Raw genomic sequence first — 16,902 nt, forward strand, 5'->3', positions numbered from 1 at the left:
TGCTAACTGCAAAAATCACCTCAGCAGAGGAGTTACAAAACAAATACAAGCTGAGCCTGCAGTCTCCCCTGCAATAGCCAGGAGAAAAGAGCTGACATTGAAGATGGCAAGGCACATCCACAAAGCATTTTGCCAAAGGTTAACATTGCAACTCACACTGACTTCAATGACTGTAGAGTGAAAACAATGGGAAAATTTGAGAATGTGTTATGATCTTTGAATGCTTTGCATCAAACACATATTTATAATGAAAGAGAATTATGGACACAACTCAAGGACATAACCAAACCATAACATAAACAAACCACAGGCCTAAATCAATCCCTAGTCTGGATATATTTATAAGTTAAATATGTGCTTAAGCATTACTCAGAACTGGAATGTTGACTGGGTATCAGCAGGAACTCACAACATTATCTGGTTGAAAAAAATATTATCAAAAGCTGGATTTTATTGCAGTACATCAGAGAATCATGATAGCTGTAAACCTGTTGCATCAAAACCTAATCTTTTAATGACACAGAATTTTAATTATGTGATATTCACTAGGGATACACATACTTCACAGTAAATTATCACCATATATATGTTATTTTACCTGGAACTTTATTTTTTGCCAAATGTGAGGCCCAATAAATTGTTTTAAGAAGCGTTCATCTTCACTCCAGAACAGTCGGATGTCAGGGATATCGTACAGGATCATGGCCAGCCTCTCCAAACCCAAGCCAAATGCCCAGCCAATTTTATCCTGAGCACCAGCTGCAATACACAAACAACAAGATAAAAATTCTAGAGTTCACAACATGGAAAATTACTGTTAAAATGTTCACCTATTTATTAAGAAGAAAAAAAGAAAAAGGTGAAATGGCAAACCAGAAAATCTTCCAAGTAACTGCCAAATGAAAGATCTAAGGGTTACAGGACAGATCCTACTTAAATCAAAAACTGCAGCAAGACTGAGCAAGCACGTCATTGAGTCCAGGAACCAAAAGTGGCAATAAAACAAAGCCACTGTCTTGACAATTTGTGTCCAAAGGTTCAGACGGGCTTGAGAAATGCTGCATAATGCTATACATCACTACCCTTTACTGTGCTTAGAGCTGAGCACTTCCTCACTTGGCTCAGCTGTGTTTTGTAAGACATGTAAACATGAATTCCCTGTTCAGAGTATTTTCCTTGGTCTGACAGACCAAGCCAAGCCTATAGAGCATTAACATCATTACCAACATTTCAAGGGACCATAATTTCCTCTTTTGAGGCTTCTGGAAGAAACAGAGCAATGGGATGTGAGGCACCGTTGCATTAGCATCACACCTCCAACCAGGGAACTCCTGAGCTGCTGCTCCTGGGAAAAGCCACTGCTCTCACATAAATAAGTCTCTTCTATGCAGCACTAAATATAAAAATACAAGAATACTTAATAAAGAAAATCTGTACAGATATTAATGATGTAACATTTCTGTCAGGAAAGTAAATATTCATACCTTCCTTCATTTACAGGGCAGGAGCACTGATTCATTAAACAGGGATTTTTTCAACACAAGACACTAAGTCTATGTTTAGCCATCATCCTACTGATTTTGAAATAAGCTTAGAGCCCAGAAGCCCTGGCAAAGGCTCAGAGCTTTTAAAAACTTAAACAAATGCCTAAACAAACACACATGCTGAAAGGATGCATGCATGTGTGACAGACTTGAGTCCACACCATCAGCACTTGCAGTGTGCTCCTGAGACACACATCACTGCACATCTCACAGCTATGCACCAGAGCCACAGCAGCTCCACCAGTATTAATTTAAACTAATTTTTTGTAAACTTTGAACTCAGTAGCTTCCTCACCATCATGCAGAAGGCTAGAAGCAGAAGTCTACTTTCTGACCCTTTTGTCCCTGACATCAGAAAGGAAACAACTCCCGTTATTTGGGCACTGATAACATCCTGAGTTATCCTGTTGTGTTCAATGCTGAGATTAAACAGGCCTGAGTTCTGTTCAAATAGAGGGAGGCATACCAAGCTTGGGAAAAGGGACACAGTCATCTCTTCAATTCCATTAATTCATTTGAACCTGTCAATTTTTCTGGAATAACGGGTCCTCAGCAGAACGTCTCTGTGTCTCACTTGCTGCATCAGCAGTACTGCATTACCACAGGAGTTAGCTCATAAGAGTACTTCATAGAGGAGTTAGGATATTCTGCCTGTCCCTTCTCGTGTGCTCAAATGCAAGATTTTGCACTTTCTGACATTTGAAAGCAGACAGTTTGTCAACTGAACTGTGGAAGTCCTATGAAATAGAGGACTGGGTGTGAACTCCAAAGGTACCTCATGGCAGAGCTGCTCAAAACAGTGTTTAGGCCAACCAACAGACTGTGAGCTAACCTGAGTCTGGAAACTCCCAATGAAGCATTCAGTTCCACAATAGCCATGCTACATTACATGAAGAACTGCACAACTTGCTATTGTTGATTTTTAGAGAAAGCAGAGTGACTACAAAGAATGTACTGAAATTTGTGTTTGGGTGAGATTTTGAGCTCTGACTTTAAGCATGAACCACATACTGTTTCTCTTCCAAGCTGAAAGGACTATTTCTCTCCATACACCACTATATTAAAGTAATTACATTTGTATGGCTATGAAGAAGGGAAGACAATTCATTGCAATTGTGTTGCTTCTTTAACCTTCCAGCTTGCCTTTTTTAGATCAGCAACTCCTGCCTCAGTGACAGAACTCTTACTCATTTCAGAAGTACCAGATTTCACATACATATGGGCATTTCTGTAGACCAACCTCCAGAGGTAAAGTAAAGCACCAGGAGCAATATCCATGAGGGTTCTGAATGGCCAATGCTTAATCTCGACAGAGTCATTAAACCTGAAACCTAAAGATGCCAGGTTAAGCATTAGTGTTAATTAATTCACAGATGCTCAGTAAAGTATACGTGATGGGGGTGATGATCCTCCTTCCCCATATTAGTGATGATTACTGGTAGATCAGACACGAAAAAAGAAAGATATGACAGAAGATAAGAACAGGTGTATATTCTGATTAGTAGAGCTTTACATTTAAGACTTGGGCTTTTTAAATATTTTGATGTGAGAATGGTTTTAATTGTAATCTTTTTTCCCTCACACTTAATGCCTTTTTTTTTGCTATGAACTTTAATTCTGCAATGAATGTCTTGATTTTATATCAGCAACTTCTTTTCTGTTCTGCTTTTCTTGCTTGGTTTTTTGGGGTGTTTTTTAGAAGGACTGGGACACATCACAGTTTTTTTTCATTTCGTAGCAGACGAAGAGATTCTGCTATCTGTGTAGCAGCTCAGAGCATTGTCATCTGAGCTATGATTAAACACATATTCACCAAATTGTCTTTTGGATGATCCTTGTACAATTATCAGCCTTCAAGCCACAAACTTCTCAAATGTCCACAGTGAAAGCTGTATCAGTGAAGAATTACCTCTACTCAGACAAAATAATTGAAAGAAAAAGGAAAATTCGGATTATTAAAATTCCTCCTCATATGAGCACTAGGAAATCTCTGCACTCTGAATCTTAGTTATTTTGTCTCTGACTTCTTCTCCAACTTTCTGTTTGTAAAGCTCGAAGTCAATACAGCATTGACTTAAAGCATTTGAACAGCTACCTTGGGGGACTCAGTAAGATAAATGCATGCTTCTAAACATATTTCTTACTGGAAACGATCAGGTGACTTAGAAATTAAATGTGCCAGTAATCATCCTGTTGAGTGAGAGAGCAACCCATAGCTTTCAGAACACAAACACGTTTAAATGCACCAAATTTTGGCAACTATTATGGAAAGAAATCAAGTGAATGTGAGTCAACAAGACAGAAAGAGTGAACACAGAATAGCTTAAAATGCAGCAAAAAGCAGGTTGAGGTTCTGATGAGACCTGGCCAAAGCAGCAGATTCCAGGGACCTGGTGGGGCAATCATAGCATCACTGCTTGAAATAACATAGCCCAACAGATAAAGCTTTCCTGACATACGAGCTTTCCCCAACTGGCCATCAAAAGATTTGTACACTGCCAGGCTCCTGCTGCCTCACATGAAAAATTTGACTTCCCACCAGAAGAAAATTGCTGAAAGCTTTGCTTGTCAGGTAGCCAAAGATGGAGGAGGAAAGGATAAAACAGTTTGAGTGGCTTCCCACACTGGGGGCTAGGACAGCCCAAATCTGATGTCAGCAGGTTGCATCACTGCAGCTATGTCTTACAGAGAAGCTCAAGAGTCCTTATCTTCCTTCACAGTCGTTATCTATTTCTCCTGGACTTAAGCTTCAAGCCCAGGTGAATCAGTTTACATGTAATGTAGACTAATCAAGTCATTCTCCAAAAAGCAATGTTAAATGAAAGTTAGATTTGCTCAGTCAGGATGGGAATCTTCCTAATTATTCACTAAGACATAAAAAATGACCTGAGAGAATTCATGGATTATATTGCCCTGAATCCTCAGAGACACCCATATATAGAAATACCCACCCTCTCAAGGAGTGTGAGGCAAGACATTCTGCTCTGTACAACAATTTAAAGACACATTTTGCAACACAGTATTAGTAACAGGTTGACAAAGCTTTTTTGGTTTACATTCCAGTCATTTTTGTATCGATACCAGCTTTTGTTTAAAAATTTTTGCTACTTCTCTAAAACTGCCAATAAAGAAATCTTTCTTTCAATAGAGCCTAAACTGGGTCTTCAAATTGTTATACTCAGCAGCTACCGAGAAGTGAAAGAAATTAAATTTTGATCTTGGATTGAAGCAAAATCATTAATACACAACAGCCTGCATATAAGGTGTTCTTCACCAAATGCAGAAAAATTAATGCACCCAAAGTATGAGTAGCTGAAATCTGGGATGAGTTCCAGAAGCAAAGACCTGAATTTGATCTCCATCTTTCAGTCCAAACTATGACTGTTAATGGACCAAATTCTGGAACTAAAATGGTGGGAAGAGGGGTAAACAGATCTCAAGGACACAAGGATTACACATCATGTTTTACAAAACAAATCAGCTTCAGTAGCAAACTGTATAGAAAGTAAGTTATAGACATAATGAACATGTGACTTGACACAAAACATCACAAGTTCTGGAAACAAAGGCCTAGGCCCACATTTGAGTTGTATGTGATCAAAGGACAGCTTATGAATCAGGAATTTGAAAAACAGGCTGCAAAATAAATATTTACTTATTTCTAGAGACTAGGAATGCATATTCTACATGGCTGACACAGCAATGAGGCAAACATGTTTACTTGTGTTAAAAGTAAGCTATTTTAAATTATTTCCTTATTATTTCCATAAATTATTTCAGATAAAACTCTCTTATGTTGGGAGTCAAAAGTTTTACATGGAAAAAAGTAATACTAGGGTATCAGTCTAACAGAGAAGAGCTTCTGAAAGTGCAAGGTCATGTGGCTGGGATGTTAAGCAGCTGAGGCTAAAAAGTTTACCAAAGTTTTCTCTGAACTCCTCTCCAGTGAAAGCAAAAATCTAAATCACCACATTGTTCTCCTGTAACTCTGTTAAATTGATGCATTCAGGCTCCTGTGTGCAATTCAGTTTAAATTGCATCCTAAAATGAGGACTTGGCTTTCAGACCATGCATGCTAAGAAAGCCACTCCTCAAGAACTCAAGAAAAGAAGTAAACATTCAATTATGCCTATCCTATGCAAAGAGAACTTATCTTTCTAAATCTCATGTGGGGAGTAATTTTCTAACAATAATATTCACTTTGAGACCACAGCTGTGTCTCCTGGGTCAGACTGATCTGTTCTGTTCTCTCCATTTGAAAACTAAGTGAAAGAACTTTAAAGGCTTTGAGAAAGTTTTAATAACTATGTTTTTTTGTTGTTGTTGTTGTTCTATAACCAAAAGATCTATGTATATACTAAAAGAACAGCCTGTTTAAAAAATCTACCCAGGGAAGCCATCCAGATTGTACTTTCTTCTAATATGTAGTTAACATTTATTCTACCATTTTACCAATATTACAGCAGGTTAAGTAGCTGGGAGGAAAACATTTCTGAAGGAGAGAAATGGATGACCAGAGCAGAAGACGACAAGAAAACTAGATTAGCAAGAAAAGGAAAGAGTGAACCAAACCAACAACAAGGAGGAGCTTTCCCTACTTTTTTCCCACCTCAAACTGATACTTTTAGCTTCCAACTTTTTTATCTTTCTGCTTCTGAAGTTATGAATTTCTCAGTCCTCCTTCTTTGCTCCTTTCCATCTTCCTACTTTTGCCCGAGTTCATCTCTCCCATTCCTGCAAGCCCTCCCAAGCATTCCCAACAAAATCAAGGACAAATCCACCATTAAACAGAATCTTACTTAAACCTTAGGATATTTTTTCAGAGTTCATAACCATACCCTGCAATAGCATTCAACCTTTCAAATTATGTAAGAAAAAGTACCCACTTAAGTCCCAAGAGCAATACAAGACATTAGTCATTAACTATAAATACTTTTATGGTGTATGGTTTTCCTTTCTCTGTATTTCAGCCTGCATAGCTGAACAAATGGCTTGCTTAGTTTTTGAGATTTTTTTTCTTTATCCCTGTCTCAAGGCTGAACATTTCCCATGGATGACAGTGCAATTTGCTGTCCTAATTTATGTCAGAGAGCAAAAAAAAGACTGATTTGGTCTTTTTCCCTTGGCTCTGCCTGCAGGCTACAGTATTGCTCTTTTTGTTCTTTGTATGTAAAAGCAAACTCCAATTCCTTTCTTTATGTTTCATTCATTCAGGCAAAGTTGGATTTTGAGGGTTTGGGCCTTTTAATATCTTCTAATATCTTTAAATCTCCCTAGACACTGGGGCCATGTAGATTTGAAAAAATAAATGCTATAAAGAAATACACAAGAGGCTCCCACTTGAGAGAAAGAGCAAGCCTACAATACAGTTCAGAAATGCAATTATGAATCTCATTTTTTCAGGGTGTAAGTACAGCTGGACAAACTCCCTTCACATATATTCATTGCGTCCAGATGCAATTTTCTTGGCAAAATTTCACCAAAGTTGACTGCTTAGTGTCTTACAAAGTGGCCTTTTCTTACAGAACAACAGACAGAGCAAGGAACAAGAACAAAAACATCATCACAATGTGGGACAATCTTCAAGAGAGTAAGACATCCTCAAAAGATGCCGAAGTAGCAGTTTATCTATCATAGCACAGGACACTGTTCAGCATGTTTGATATTCCTGTTGAAGAATCAGAACAGCCAGCACACCTGTATGTATATAAAAAGGTTAAAAAATGTGTTCAGCTGATAGCAGCACACTCCCATGATTACTCTGAAAGCTTGACACTGCACAATAAATTCAACTTCCACAGACAGGGACTGATACCATATTTTGTTTTCCTACAGCATGTACCATAAAGAAGCCTTGAGCTTATGACTGGGGTTCCTTGGTTTTACAATATGTAAAAATAATAGACAGGTAAGGTTTATGATTTAGCTCCTCTGCCACAAACTCATTCTTGGGAAGAAAGACATGAGAAGCCTTATGATCACTTAGGCATCACTTGCCTTATAACTGGAGTTGGGGTAATAGCCCTTTCTTTCCTAGAATGATTTATGTAAGACACATAATAAATGTAAAACATTGAATTTCAAAATCTTTGTCAATAGTTCTTTGGAATTCTAATGGTAAAGCTACAAGAAGATTTCATACTGAAGTGCAGCATTTGTAATCCAATGAACTCCAATGAATTCCACTACATGTGTTTCATAACAGCTCTGACAAGGTTCTGGGTACATACAATTTATTTATTTTTTTAAAAACACAACATAAAGAGTCTGGGTGTACTTAAATGCATTGTCACATAGCACAGCATGGAAACATTTTGTTCAGAAGCACTGCTCCCAGTTTTCCTTTCATCTTACTAGAGAACTACTCCATCAGCTCTGTGCTACAACAGCTTGAAGGAAATTTCTTGCTTTTGCTCACAAAGGGCTCTTCAGAATGATTGGCTTCCCAACCCATCTCTACTCATTGATCCCCCATCTGAAAAAAATTCAACCATTGCATGTTCTTGAACAAAATATTTTCTGTCAGTAGGTCTCATGCTATTAAAGACATAGATATGATTTAAACATGTAATTCCAGACACTAGCAAACAGATTTGAAGACTGTCACAAAGGGCCCTCTTGCATTTCTCTCCATACTGCTCCTGAGTCCAGTGTTTCCAGCTGGCATTTGTCAAACCTGGACACCTGCAAATACCTTTATCTGCACCTATAACAAAGCCATGGATGCTTAACTAGTCTTCTGGTACATTTTTGTACACAGGTATGCATAAAAGGGAAAGTATGTAGCTGTAGCACAGACAGACACCTCAGGAGACTCAATTCTGTGCCTAAGGGAAAGACACAGTGAGCCTGGTCTTCCTCCTGGGCCTAAAATCTCCTGTCTCCTCTCTCATCTTCATGTTCCCAGGAACACTCGGAGCAAAACCTGAACTTACAAATTAGTTTCTTTAGCTTGTAATGCACTGCTTGACTTGTGTGAAGCAACAACCCTTTGAAATGTATCACCAGGACTTGAGCTGCGTCTAACCCTACACCTGCCCAGTGGCTCTGTGGAATGGCACTGCCATGCCCAGAGCTCTTCTGGGGTAGGAACTGAAGGGTTTCACTCGAGGCAAAAGAGTTCTTCCTCCTACTCGGTTTATGTTTTGAAGTCGTACCTGATATTTACAACTTGATGGCTATTAATATATTCTCTTGAGATTTGGGGAGACTTCCAAGCAGATACAGAGGTATCTGCAAGAAGATGCTAAGAGGCAGCATAATTCTGGGGAATACTCTTGGCTACTTCACCATGACACATTGCAAAGTATCTGGTCTAAACCAGATCCTTCAGTTCTACTGTAAATAGGGAGAGAATACCACAAATAATTATTCACTCTATCATAAGAAATGTAGAGATAAACACTTAACTTTTAGGCATGTAAATCAGAGCGGATTAATTTGACCCTATATATCCATTTCAGCTTCAAGTTTTACCATGAAACATGCATCGCTGTATAATTACAAGGAAAAGAACAAAAATCTTTCATCTTGGAGCAATCATGTCATGTTAATATCTCTTTTAGATTTCTCTCTCAGATTTCTTTTAATTAGTTTCCTCATTTCTAGCAACTTCCCTCATGATTTCGGTACTCATATGACACACATGCAATGGAAATTATGTTTCAAGCACTCCCCTGTCCTTATTTCCCTCTTCCTGCACCACACAAATTGCCTATAGCCACTTAAAAAAAAAAATTATATGTAATTTATTTCAAGTCATCTTATTCATCAGTAGTACTACAGGACCACAGCCAGACCTCCATGCTTTTCTTGCATATGACTAGAACATTTAAGATAGTGATTATTTTTTAAATTAAGTCACCATCTCCCTATGAAGGAGTTGACAAAAAATGTGGAAGATGAAGTAATTGTTCCTTAAAGCTCAAAGTAACTCTTTTTCATTTACTTTCTGATTTGTACAAAATTCATGAGTCCTGGCAGCAGTACTTTTTTTCTCTGAAGCACAATGATTTCTTTAAAAAGTGACATAAATTACATTAAAATTTGGCATAAAGTGCTTGAAGGAGCTTCACACAATATAATATTACCAGCTATTGGAGTTGAAAGAAACGAAACATTGTGAAGTCCCATCTAAACTATGGAAGAAGAGCTTAGGAGAAGACACAAGAAAAGGTTTTGCTTGAAGTCCTTGAAATAACTCATGAAAGCACATTAGCTGTGTATTTTGCAGAGGCTTCTTGCTTACTCTTGCCATGCAGTTGACAAGGCATGTAAAAGAAGATGGAAACATACACAAGCAAGTGAGGGATGGGTTGCAGGATGGCCCTGCAACTACTCTCTGCCTAGGTGTATGTACGCTACAGAACAGTTTACACCATTACACAGGGGCCAACAACACAAAACATAACAGCTCTATTGACCTCCAAATGAGGAAAAATTTTTCCTCAAGAAAGATTCAAAAAACGCAAACAATGCCACATAAAGCTCTTCTACAGCTATTTGAAAAACACCCCATCTTTCTCCCACTACATTCATATAAAGTCTCAATTTCTGTGGCAGTCCAGATGACTACAAACACCCTGACCACTCATGAAACACAGAAAGCAAACACTGGTGGTCAGAGTCCCAAGTTTAAGTACCCCACTTCTAAGTTATGGTGAGAACCCACAATCCCCTTGTTCTTTCATTTGCATGTTTCCTCCCAATTGGTTAATGTTCTACCCTCCCTATTTGATGTATGAGGCTATGTTTATGCATTTCCCTTCGTTAACATGTATAAGTTCTAGAAAGTTCTTGTTTCTCGACACCCCATTGGTTCCTTCCCTAAGTCCCTCCTATGCAGTGTCTTTATTGGTCCCTTCATTGTCAACCCCGCCTACTTACCCTCATATCATTGCTTAAGAGCCCTCTCCCCACCTATCTTGTACCCAGTATACGATCCCTGCACCCGCCTGTTAGAGTGGGGATGCTGCAACATGTGTATCAGACAACAAGGCCCGTGGAAAAGAAATATGTATGGACCAATTCTTGTTAGATGTTTCAGAGATGTTTATTTCTCCAGCCACATGGCCGGGATCTGCCCAGGAACTGCTCAATCACGGGACCTGAGGGTCCTTGCCCGCGCAGGGAAACCCAAACCAACCCATGGGAACGAGGCTGACCAGGGGCAGGGAAACCCCGTGTGTGTCCCCCAGGGCCCCTCTCCCAGGACCACATGGCAGGAGGAGGAGCCGCAACACCCTTCTACTGATTTGGCTGTTCGTCCCTGTCATTTCAGTGGAATAAACCTGCGTGGAAGACATACGGAGAGTCCCCTCTCTTTCTTCTTTGCCTGTGTGCCTGCTTAACAGCGACAGGAAGATACAGCCCCTTTTGGGTGAGGAGCTCTACCCCTTTTTATTGTGTGTTGGGCACTCAGTGCTGCCTTCCAGTGGGGTTTCAGCATTGACCTCCAGGCTTCTTTGTGTCGGCAAGCAAGGGGTAAAACCCCCTTCTGCCAGCTCATGGCTGATAAACCCCTCAAATTTTATCTAATATTTTGTATATGTAATAGAGGTATGTACACACAGAATTACTCTACAATACTTGTAATTATATTACACTGATGACTCATAAGAATGTGATGATATACAACAGAATACTTCCATTTTTCAGTTTTCAATTTAAAACATCCAGAAAATGGCCCACAAAAGTGAGCCTTAACACAACACTTGGTATTTCAATGAAACATTCAGATATTCTGAAAAAGTAGGATTAAGGTTGCCTGAGGAACACTAAAATGCTCTCATCTTAGCAATACATTACGATGCCTTCTACAGTGAGACAAGCAAGTATCAATCTTTCCATGAGAGTTTGCTCTGTTCAGCACAGAGAAGAGACAATGGTTAATGGTCCCTGCTTGCATTCCTTGCATTGCTGAACATGTACCCCAAGTGCTTCTTGCACTAAGCAATATTCAAGCCGAGCTCTGAAGACACATTCTTTCTTTTATGAGCTTCCCAATGAAGCACCCAGTTCCACAATATTTCAATGTTTGCAAAATATTAGACTTACTTTTTTCTTCTTCTGCATGTCTTTGTGATTTGGGCAAGTATTAGTGCCTCCTGTATTGAAGCTGGAACTTGGGCACTTTAAGATCAAAAGCATCTATTAATTTTGCTCTGAAATTGACATACCTGGGGCCTAGTATTTCGGAGCACCAAGTAGGTCATGGGGTTTAATGTGTTCAAAGTACAGCTCCCTATTACTATAGCTGCAGCTGTGAGTGCTTGACAGTTCGGCAAATCAGACTCCATGGTCTCAAGTCAGGCACTGGGACAACAAAAAGCACACAGTTAGTGGGCATATGTGAAAAATTTAAGTTCAAAGATGTTGCTACACTCAACTGGGATCTTTTTTCCTCAGGAAGGAAGAGATGGCAGAGCAGCATTCAAGGGCACAGACTGTTCTTTCCTGCTGTCATTAAAGGCACCCATTTCATGCCTTCCAACTACTGCCTTAGTGAGGCAGATGCTTGTAAGAGCAGTATCCTCCACAAAGTAGTTCAGATTCATCCACAGATGAATGATTATCCTGGAAACTGAATCAGATGTGGTCCTTCACAGGAGAAGAAGCAAACTCAGCAATGTCCTTTGCTTCCCAAACACTCCTAACCTCCCCTCATCCTGTTCCGCCCAGGATGATGGCTTTCCAAACATGAAGGTTTCTCTCTCTGTCTCATTGGGACACAGCATGAAAGTTTCAAGGGAGCAAGCCTCCTGTGTCCTGGGGAAGTGCTGATGGATGCCTACAGCCCTAGACTGAACTGCGGAGAGCCTGACTCAGCCATGTCCACCTCACGGTGAACACTGGAGGAGTCCAGCTGACAGCAAGTCATGGAACCAGAGTGACGAGAGACCACACTGCAAGTTTGAGAGGAAACTAGAGTTAAATCTCTGGGGATGAATGTGTCTGAACTCTCCACCCCAGTAGTGCTCTGCTTCACTCACAGGCCCAGCCTCTGAGAAACACAGTACTACTTACTGAACACAGACACACACTTCTTGTATGTCTTTTTACCTCCCCCCAAAACAACAGTCTCCTTCAATGAGCACACAAACCTGGAAATAAGATGGGCCAAAGATACAATTAGACTTCACTAGAAGTTAACTCAAAACTGCAGCAGTACATAATCTGAAGCCCACTGAAGTCAACAGAAAAAAAACGAACGTGGAGAGCTCAGTGCAGTTCCTTCCTCACCAACTATCACCTTGTTCCATGCACAGAGCAGGGGTATGGAAGACAGACCACTGTCTCGGCAGGGATAGAGAGATGTGCCCAAGTGTGTTTTCTGTCTGTGTCAGTATCACAGGAAATCAGTGGGAAAGATCCTACCTTCACCCAGTGAGTTTTGTGTCTTCCCTATGGACTGTATGAAAGTAAATACTCTGATAAGCATGGAATGTAAATGAAAGGATACTGCTTTGATTAGATGGTATTTTAATTCACTGCTAAAATATTTAAATGAATTATCAGAGAAGACTATTTATCTACTTTTCTTTCTGGAATATAAGAAGGATAATTTCTCTTGCTCATTTGAAGAACTGCAGTTTAAGTCCCCTTATTAAAGAGATTCCTTTCTCTAAAAAAGTTGCTGGTTCTCTAGATAATATTCCTTTTTCACAGTTGGTAATTAATCTCTTGTTATGCACTGAATTTAATTTTGTAAAGGTAGTGCCACTGACACCTAAAGAAACGAATGATAAAGGAAATGTTAGACCCCCCCCTAATTCTATAATTCCTATGTAATTACAATTAATGAAATAGTATTTTCCACTGGAATTTGTTTTAAGCACTAGATAAAGGGGATGCTGTGCTTTTAAAATTAGTTCTTATTACCAAATTCTGTCTTTTATAGCTATCAGAAATATAATGAAAATATCTTTCTACAAAATAAACATACAGATAGCTTTTAATTATATCTTTTTTCTTTACAGCTTGAAAATTGACAGAAATTGCTATAGAAACTCATAACTGGTCTGGTAATTTTTGCCCTGCATTCATGTAGAGAAGTCCATCTTGAATATCACTTGTCAATAGACGAGAATCTGAAATAAATTAACATTTAGTCTTACAGGACAGATACTAATTGGGTTGTTATTTTGTCACTCTGTTAATTTTCAGTGACCTTTCCAAAAAAGAAAGAACAAGTCAATAGAAAATGTTTCTTCTTGACTTTCTCCACCCCCATTTTAATTTGTATTTTTTTTAAACAGCCATCTGGAGTTTCTTCATCCCTTTCCAGAAACATATAGTGTCTTTTTGTTAGTATATTTTTTCAGGTAAAAAGAATACACAAGGCAGGGGTTTTTTTGGTTTGTTTTTTTTCTTTTTTTATTTTGCATTTTACTTTAATGGCGCTTTTCTAAGTTTTTTTTATCGCAACTACCATATTCCATATTTACAGAAAATATCATCAAATTTTCTAGCACAAAGCAGCCTTAGATCTCGCTTCCCTCCTAACTTTCTCCCTCACTCAGGAAATGGAAAAAGAAAAAGCAACAAAACAAAAACACAGAGGGGTCACCTTTCAACAGCTGATGCACATTTGTACATCTTGTAAGGAAGTATCTGAACAGATAATCAGCTTATCTACATATACCCACTGAAACTTACTGAATAACAGCATTTCTAAATAGAAGTTATATCCGCATAGCTGTGGATAAAGACTGAATCAGCTCAAATCCTATTACTCACTCTGTACTCTAGCACCACGGGCTCTGAACCCTTCCCTCTGCTGGGCAAGGGATCTTGCTAATATTAAAGGCAATGGAAACCCACAGGTGTTTTCAAAAGTGGCACGACCAGCTCTGGGAATCTTCTGCCTCTCTCCTGAAAGCCAAATTCAACGCACACGCACGCAGCAAGGGAAGCAAACAGGAGGAATTAAAAGTCTGAGCACAGTTCCAGAGCCATGACCTCACCAGGATTACAGACATGACAGGACAGCTCACTTCACTGCAGTGATAGATGGGTACAGGTTCTGCTGGGAGCAATTTAAAACGTGACTGAACAAAGCCCAGGCAAACTGTTCTGTCTGGATTTGTGCTGGGCAGGGGGCTGGACCACAGAGCTTAAGAGATCCCCTCAGACATACATGGTTCTGTGAGGATGGTTTTGTGTGTGTGTGCTCATAATTCTTATTAGAAAAATCATGCTCTGTCTTTGCTAAGGAGGAATTTTCAGCTAAGAGAAAGCCCAAAGTAGTAACCTTAATAGAAAACTTCATACACAGAAATTACACATGATTCCAGTGGGCTACAAAATAAAAGGACCCTGGAAGATTGTATCATAATATTGCCAAAAAAAAAAAAAAGAAAAAAGGAGGCAAAATATGGCAGGGTGATTTTCTTTCTCGCCAGATTACATTTTAAACTAACACACCCTGAGGTCATTTACATGCAAACCTTATGGAGTGAATGGTTAAGCATGTTATTTGGGTTTTTTATATGGCAACATCCTTTAAGCAGCATCTTTGGCTTACCTTCCTCATGAAAGCACAATCAGAAGAACTTCTATAAATGTCACTTGTTATTTATGGAGCACTTCATCATTTCAAGGCAAAGTGGACAAACAAGTTAATATTTAACACAGCTCTTGGGATTATGGCATCATTTCACAGATGAGAAAGAGAAGTGCTGCAAAATCTCCTTTAAGGCAAGCTGTCTGATTTTGGGTGCCCATTCCTGGGCTTCTGGGGATTGTGAAACCTAACAAGTTCCGGCCATCCATTTAGCCAAACGGTCTAATAATTTATTACACATTTAAAGAACTCTTTGTCTTAGAGTTAGAACCCACTAATCAACAGGGTTTTTTTCTTTAAATGAAAACAGAACTCCACACACGGCCTCACACACTCCTTTATTGCAGAATATTGCAGTGGGATCCTTATAGTCAACAAGATTTTAGGGGTTCCCAAAAGTTGCTAAAGATACCATATATCCAATTACACAAGACACTGAATTTTGCAAAGGATCAGCTAACATGGTAAACTGCTGAGCTTCACATCCTATAAAATCTACGCAGTTCCTGAAAACAATGTTAAACAGTATGTTTTGCCTTATTTTCTTAGATCTTTAGAAATAATTATTTGGATTTTGCTTTAATATTTTGGAAAGAGGAAACCTGTGCCAAGAATACAATACTTCCTATCATAATCCTGATATAATTCACTCAAATCAAGTAGATCCTGATGAAAACAAACAAAAATTTAATTGAAATTAAAGATAGTAATAATAGGAATTATCAAATCAACACACAGGTATGTAAAACCATTTAGACCAAAGGGGATTACATGCTGCAACTCCTCCATTACTAGTAAGGGATTGGAAAATTGATAATGCAAAGCAGAAAACTCCCCTGGAAGGCAACCTCACCATCTGGCTTATCTCAAACCCAAAGGGAATTAAACAATAAAAGATAATAATTTTCCAGCAGTGATGGAGCAGTGCAGAGTGGAGGACAAGAACCACGCACAGCTGAGAGACTAATGTTTATGAAGCATTTTTGTAGCACAGTTCTTTACGTCTTCTTGCAAACATCAAGCCTTAGGGAAGTGCTACAATTAACCTTGTCTTATAAATGATGAAATTTGAAGTATACTAGTCATTTTCTCAAAGAAACCAAGTGACCAATTAACTAAGTGAACAACACAGTTCCAAATTACTCATTTCTAGAATTGATGTCAGAATCATAAAAATACACTTCAGCAGAAGTTTTTGTACTCTGCCCCAACTTCGTGAAGCTTCTGAACTTCCAAGTATATTAAATTCCATGTGGTGATGCTGTGTTAACAGAATCTTAATTATACAGTTTTAAATCACTTCATCTAATCAATAACCTACTAATACCATTTTCGAGGAATTTGTTCTGACAAACTGAAAACAAGCAAGAATCCAGGTTTGCATTTAAAATTCTTAAATAGTCCATTTTATCAGAAGAGACTTTACACTTCCTTACAGATCTCAAGATTACACATATATTGAAAAGCTACATTTAATAAAATATATGATTTCAAGTGTGCAGTATACTGTCTGTGTGGGACAATAAGCATCATCAGGTTTTGCCTTACCAGCAAACTGCTAAGCATTCCTGGCTAGAAAAAAAATATATGGAATATTTGGTTACCACATTTCTGTGCTGTAGGTTTTCCCCTTGTGTTTCTCTGATACAAATACTACTAGCCATGAGACAGAAGAGTGAGATGGAGCACTCCTCAGCTAGAGCATAGAACTTGATATCCTTCTTTTCATGATCTCTTTTTCATTAACATATTTTTAAAATATGCATACCTCTAAGAATGCAAACCACAAAATCC

At 38.8% G+C, this 16,902-nt stretch overlaps 1 protein-coding gene across 8 annotated transcripts in view; it reads right to left on the reverse strand.

The window, feature by feature from the left end:
• Positions 1-16,902, reverse strand: part of FARS2 (phenylalanyl-tRNA synthetase 2, mitochondrial) — a 236,014-nt gene that overhangs the window by 98,097 nt on the left and 121,015 nt on the right. For all 8 annotated transcript variants that reach the window (XM_082296767.1, XM_082296769.1, XM_082296771.1 and 5 more), the window contains one exon: positions 599-759. In XM_082296767.1, the coding sequence (XP_082152893.1) occupies positions 599-759 (161 nt within the window). The remainder of the gene's footprint in view (positions 1-598; positions 760-16,902) is intronic.

Source organism: Coloeus monedula (genome assembly GCF_965178545.1).
Source record: "Coloeus monedula genome assembly, chromosome: 1".
Classification (NCBI taxonomy): domain Eukaryota; kingdom Metazoa; phylum Chordata; class Aves; order Passeriformes; family Corvidae; genus Coloeus; species Coloeus monedula.